At 34.1% G+C, this 6,701-nt stretch overlaps 2 protein-coding genes across 3 annotated transcripts in view; both read right to left on the reverse strand.

The window, feature by feature from the left end:
- Positions 1–2,947, reverse strand: part of LOAG_17184 — a gene marked incomplete at both ends in the record, with an annotated part of 7,483 nt that extends 4,536 nt beyond the window's left edge. Inside the window, 7 exons of one of the 2 annotated variants that reach the window (XM_020449845.1) lie at positions 190–296; positions 441–534; positions 740–846; positions 957–1,106; positions 2,182–2,267; positions 2,646–2,753; positions 2,785–2,947. In XM_020449845.1, coding sequence (XP_020306584.1) covers positions 190–296; positions 441–534; positions 740–846; positions 957–1,106; positions 2,182–2,267; positions 2,646–2,753; positions 2,785–2,947 — 815 coding nt within the window. The remainder of the gene's footprint in view (positions 1–189; positions 297–440; positions 535–739; positions 847–956; positions 1,107–2,181; positions 2,268–2,645; positions 2,754–2,784) is intronic. The other variant, XM_020449844.1, reaches the window with a different exon arrangement.
- Positions 2,948–3,475: 528 nt separating this feature from the next.
- Positions 3,476–6,701, reverse strand: part of LOAG_17185 (RNA recognition domain-containing protein) — a gene marked incomplete at both ends in the record, with an annotated part of 5,421 nt that continues 2,195 nt past the window's right edge. The window contains 5 exons of the mRNA XM_020449846.1: positions 3,476–3,553; positions 3,790–3,830; positions 4,376–4,503; positions 5,181–5,897; positions 6,346–6,526. Of these exons, the coding sequence (XP_020306585.1) occupies positions 3,476–3,553; positions 3,790–3,830; positions 4,376–4,503; positions 5,181–5,897; positions 6,346–6,526 (1,145 nt within the window). The remainder of the gene's footprint in view (positions 3,554–3,789; positions 3,831–4,375; positions 4,504–5,180; positions 5,898–6,345; positions 6,527–6,701) is intronic.

A 6,701-nucleotide genomic window follows, 5' to 3' on the forward strand; every position in this document is an offset into this window, starting at 1 on the left:
TTATAGTTTGTTGCGACCAGACTACTACTGACAACCAACTGGCAACTGAATTAAACAAAATTACTTTTTGCAACTATGAACATATTTTAGAATGCTATTACTCCGTACCTTTGCCTAGAACATAGTCGTATTAGAAAAATTATAAAATACCTAGTAGAATATTGATTGACTGCTGAATTAAAAACTCGCCTTCCGGAAGTATAATTGAAAAAATTGTGCGTCCCTTTGTACAATGCAAGCAAGTCATTCAATTCAGTAACAGACGTTTCGCTTATGCGGAAAGCACTGTTTGTCAACTGGAATTAAATGCAATACTTCAACAAAAGTAATGGTTTCTTGATTTTAAATGATCTTTTTTCAAAAGACCTTTTTCAAAGATGTTGCTTCGTAATCTATTTGAAAGAGGACTCGAATATATGATGCGAAAAACAGTGTAGCACCTCATCTGCTCTGGCGAATGCATAAGACGGTAAAGTATAGGAATAAGTTCGTTTATCACAATTTTTATGAGCTTTGAAGGACCGAGTTGCACGTCTGGAAATATAAATTTATTAAAAATTCTGTGAAATATAAAAAAGGCGCTTATTTACATCATGAATGCTACTAAAAAAAAAATAACTTGTCAGCAGAACTACATTTCAGAGGAGAGGAATTATGACTAAGCACTAATGTAATGTAATATTGTTTGTTCTCAAGTTCTCAATGAACAATCAAAAAGAGAGGATGAAATATAGCTTACCTAACACCCATAACTCGAATTTCTTCAGGTAACTGTGCGTTCAATTTATCACTGGCTGTTTTTAGAAAATATTCGTGATTTTCTGGTGCTAATCGCATCGAGCACATCTAAATTTCAAACAAAAAAATCCCAAATTGTGATAACTAACGAAATTTGCTATCTTTATTCGCAAAAAACAAAAACAAATTAACAAATAAGACAGCTATTTGAAATGAACCTGCCGGGCTGCGGATACGGAACGATCTGTCCTAGCAGCTCTCTGAAATGCAAAACGAACTGGACTAAGAATATCATCCTCAGAGATGTATCCGCATTTAGCCATCGCTTTGAACAGTTCGCCCTCAACTGTGGGAAAATCTTTTTGCACCTGTAAATAATTTTTGCTGATCCATAACAAGTGTCGTATTCAAGTATAAAAAAAAACATAAGTTCGAGTAATGTTTGAGATACTTAAGTACGACTTCCAGCACCCAAAGATTCTCTTTCTAATAACTGTAACGCTCAATAAATTTTTGTCCTCCTGGAGATCCCAAAAAATTTTCTTCATCTTCCAATTTGTGTTAGAGGTCACTTATGGAAAATTAAATATTATGTATGACCAGTCACTGCCAATATCGTCTATCAACTTCGCGAACTCCCATAAATGAAACAGATGTTTGATATCCCAGTTTGCATTATCATAAAGTGAAAAAATAAAAACTGCACTAATTTAAACTAGAGAGTTAAAGGCTATGAAGCTAAAAACTTGCTGCAAATCACTCACTATCTGTACAAGAAAGTCGACCTTCTGACAACTAAGCATTTAATTTTAATTCCGAATGCAGTACTCATCTCTGAGTATTTTTTGACTTATATTGAAATAAGTCTGTGAGTATAAATTAAATAGAATTCAAGATAAAGAAAATGCTGAGCTACTAATAATTCTAGATGTAAACCATAAAAAAAGAAGCGAACTCTTTTGCATAAAATCAGATGGTTTCAATACATGCCCAAAATGTGTGTAATTTTCAATGCGTGCACAATAGAAAACATATGCTTGAAAATTTTTTGTTTTCCGAACTATAATGTAGGAAGTAACTCATTAAATTTTTGATCTACGTCAAAGATTGTAAAGGGTAAGGCACCAAATTTTATTTGGAGTAAAATAAAACCGAGATAACTAATAATAAAAAATACTGAATCAAGAAGACAATATGGTACATATACCCAATAATCTTAGTGTAAAATAAAAATCTCAGAAAGGCGAGTTTTTCAAAAAAAAGAAAAAAAGGCTCATTCCATTTAAAAAGAAATCAGCTGGTGCGAGTGTTGCCACCCTCAAAAACTGCGGACTACAAGAAAGAACCATATTTCCTACAATCATTAGGTATGTTAAGGATCGCAAAATCATGAAAATAAAAGTTTAAAGGGGAATAAAGCAATCTTAGTTGTAATGTCTTTACCTGCATACCATTGTACTTCTTGCCCTGATATGCTAACAGCAACGCGTAGGAATATTCCTTTCTTCTGCTTTTCCTTACAGGTTCACCTATGAATATTATGGATAACCTTAGTTTTTTTTTTTTNTTTTTTTTAAGTGCTGGACCAATTAAATCAATTAAATCAAGAAATCATACATTAATTTATAAATTAATATCTAAACAAACAAATAGCGTTAGAAATTAAAGTTTATGAAGAAATAGTTTCAAAAAATAACAATACGTAATGCTATGCATTTATATGCTAACAAACATTCCAAAATTTTCAGCATTCTGTGCCCAAAATTTAAGCATTAATAGAAGTTTTAAAAGATGACTTATCGCGGACTAAAGAACTCTAGAGATAGTATCGACCTTGCTAATCTATAGAAAATTAAACTGAAGTTAGGATGAAGTCGACAAATTCCGAAAGCAGCATAAAAACTAACCATTAACATCACTTGCTGAATCAGACGACGCGCACATAAAAGCATCCATCCAAATGACTTTCACTTTTGTTTTCCTTAGCACATCACTAACATTTCTTAACATCAAATCTGAAAAGGTACATACCGACGTAGAACTAACAGCGCTTTTCCCGAATTTCAAAAAACTCCTCCAACAGGAACATAAAACCGTTCGAATCCTCTCCCTTTCTATAGCCAATTTTCCAAAGTATTACTGGAAACTTTTTAATATCCTCAGCCTCGACCCAGCACTTTCTGTAAACGTCTGATAAAATCCGTTTCATCACCGCGTGGCAATCTAAAACGCCAGTTTTATTTCTCATTTCAGTTGAAGAAAATTGGGCGCAAACAAATATGCATATCCCAGTGGTTAATTTGTTGTCCAAGTACAATGAGGACAAGAAAAGTTAACTAATGAAGTGTCTTTAACACGAACAGTAGCGTACATCACAGCAGATTACGCAAAATGCAGACAAAAGTATGGAAAAAATTTTATTTAAAGTAAGTATATGGAAATAGTTTTACAACGGCGATAACATCATATTTTCCACTATCAGTTAAAAGTGAAAATATAACTGAAACAAAATAAATTAACTAATGAGCACTGTTCGTAAGAACAGTACAAAAAAAAACCCCTTCAGGAACTGGACGCGAGAAATACGGGTACGGGGAACAAAATGGAAAATAATCTTTGTTCTCAAAATTACATGCATATGTTAAATGAGCCTTAATATGACAATTAGTGTCTCGATGGGAAAATACTGTACGAATGATTCTCCCAGATTAAAATATATTTCATATTTTTTAAAGTATCACCAAGTTGTACGTGTTGGTTCGCCCCAATCACGGCCATATTTTGACTGACGGCCTTCATACTGATCATTGTAGTACTGCAAGAAGTTCATGAAAAGCACTGCATGCTTTTGTGTTAAGATTAAACACTACTACAGATTAATAACAACGTAAAAAGACCAGTTATCTGTGACTTATTTCGAGTCAACTCATGAAATTCTAATAAAAGTGCCGGTATATTTTCATAAAAGTGCTGGAACAAATTCCACCAACAATTTAAAGCCAACATTACGAATGATCAAAAAACACCAATAAGAAGTTTCAGGAAGCTCACCTGCTGCCCACCAACTCCACTTGCATAAGCAGCTTCTTCATCTAAAAAACAAAAAAAATGAGAAATTTTAACGAGCAGAAATTCTTAGGGAAAATCCAATAATTTTTGTTTCGTCGCTTCCATAAAAAAAAGTGGAAAATGAAGACCTCTTTCTTAATAGCAGTTTGCGGTGATGAAAGGATGCTGAAAGGATAAAAGATATACCAATACTTACAACCACTGACATACTAATTATCATTCAAGATTTCCTCAGCAATAGTGACGACGAAATTCCCAGAGCGATCTAATGTCCATGACTATTGAAAAAAAAGACTGGTGATAAGAAAATAAAAACGAATAACATTAACAGTGAACTGCCCTAAAGCAATATCTTCCTTCAGTGCACTCTCGACAAAGTCTGCTAATATTTTTGTTAAATGGCTAAATACATTTAAATAGAGAAGGATTATTTGAAAAAAAAGAAAAATAGATTGTCGTACAGAGATAAGAGTCCAGACAAAAGTTCGTGATTGGAAGCTAAAATAACGATTTTCACAACTGTGTTTCTGCGAATAAACGAAATTCATAACAGTGACAGAAATATTACCTTCAGCAAAGGAGCTGTACAGCGGGCGGGGCGCTGTTGTTAGACGGGTAGGCGCTCCACTTACTGTACGGAATGTTACTGTTTTAATTGGATGAGGGATATTTGTTGCCGGAAACAATTCGATGTATCTGAAAAAAAAGGATGAAATTATTAAGCTAATAAACAGGTATGAAATCGAAACCTAAAAAACTAAAACGGGAAATTTAAAACAGACAAATCATTTAAAAAACGTTATGAGCATATTAAAAACCGGAAACAGCTCGGTCCTCAATGCAGTGCCGTGTGTCTGATTCCTTCTTTCGTCAGTGGAGTGCGACTGCATGCCAAGCACAACTAATTTGACCAACTAAACGATTTAAGTACAACACGAAGCATGGAACATTTAAGATCTCGAGTAAAGAAAATTTCAGTAACAGCAGTTATACTGCGACCAAATAAAGCAGTCATAATAAAAGTTCTTGGTTTCAGTAGCATCATTACGCGCAATTTTCTCAGTATTTTGTGAGATTTGTATCGTTCCTAAAATTTCAAATATCGCTGGTAGAAGATGTCAAATGTTTACAACAAATCGGAAGTTTTCACTTTACAACTGTAAATCTTCAAACCCTTGTTTATTTTAACTATAAATATATATTTGAAATCCAGATATATAGCAACACCAGAATTCCTTTACCTATTTTCAGTATCTCGTCCAAATGTCCAAAATAAAAGACAACTACGTGACACTATGCTCGGTACACAACTTCACCTCAACGACACCAAAGGCACCGTATTGAGGGCCGAGCGATTTTCCACTGCTCCATACCTGCCCTTTATTCGCGGTTCACCTTTCCATTCAATGTTGCTTGATATTCCTGCTACACTTTCCTTTTCTGCACATTTTTCATTACTTGCCCACACTGGTCCCTCGCTCTTCATCTTTTCCGTCACGTCACCTAGAATCGTTTCAAGAATTCCATATGCGCCAGGCATTTCTTTTAACTTTCTGGCATCTTCCCCGGATGCTTCAACTTCTTGCAGTTTTTCCCGTAACATAACCACTTTCTGCTGTTCGCTTCCTGTGTTTGTTTGCGCTGAAACTTCTGAGGTACACAACCGATTTATTGCATGTTCTCCAGTTTTCTCAACAAGCTTCTGCTCAACATTTGCTTGTTTCTTTGTCTTCCCTACATTCTCCGCTTCGTTCTTTTCCTCAGATGTACTTCTTTTCAATACTATCCCAAAATTTTTCAGTGAAATCGCCTCTTTCTCTAAATTTTCCTCTGAAAACTCCTCTTCCACTTCTCGTTCGAAATCTTCCAAGGTAGTTTCGTATATTTGCATATTTTCACTGTTTTCTTGCGATATTTTTTCTTCCTTCCAACGTCTGTATTCTTTAAAATCCCTTTTCATCTGCATTCGTATTTGTTTGCATAAGGCAGCATATTCATCGTTCATTTGATTTTCCTTCTTCATTGCTCTCCTCTTTCTTAATAACATTTTGGTGCCTTCAGAAATCCTCGTACGTTTTCGTTTTTTAATTCTAAAAAAGTAGTTACTGATACAAATACATTCAAAGTTTTTTGGAACTTTTTCGTTTATTTGAAATGATTTTTCATCTTCGTCCCAAAAATCGCGTATCCATGGGAAGTTGCCAGGTACTTCATCCGCGATAAAATCCTGTTATTCGAACTGACTACTGGTATTCTGATCTATGTAACCAGTGTTTCTTTTGTTTTCAATTCGAGCTCAAGGCATACGACCATTTGACACCACTCATCAAGCGTACTTTTTATATAATTTGTTTGCATATGTCTCGTTCTTGTCCTGTCCCAAAACAACATGAGTACCAAAATCCGATTAAAAAGGTCTTCTCAACTCTGGTGCATGATTTACAGCGAGTATAGCTAGGCAGGGACCATTTAAAATAGTCCTGAAAATTCATAGCATCAGCAACCAAAATTCATGCAAAAATGTTCGTCATCAATTACCTGGTGCCCATGTTATTTTTGTTACGTGATAATGCCTCTCGTGCTTCCGCCATTGTTGAAAAAGATACCAGTGCATCACCCGAAAGACGACGCTCTTCGTTATAACCAAGTTTAATTTCGACGCAATTCAACGGTCGGAAAAACTCTTCTATATCGAGTGTAGTGACACTGTACGGTAAACCTGAAAAATGCATCTAAATAATAATAGTAAATAATAATAATTAATAATAATAATAATAATTAATAATAATAATGATAATAATAACAATAATAATAATAATAATAATAATAATAACAATAATAATAACAATAACAATAATAATAATAATAATAATAATAATAATAATGATAATAAT

This window comes from Loa loa (assembly GCF_000183805.2).
Source record: "Loa loa unplaced genomic scaffold supercont3.47, whole genome shotgun sequence".
Lineage (NCBI taxonomy): Eukaryota > Metazoa > Nematoda > Chromadorea > Rhabditida > Onchocercidae > Loa > Loa loa.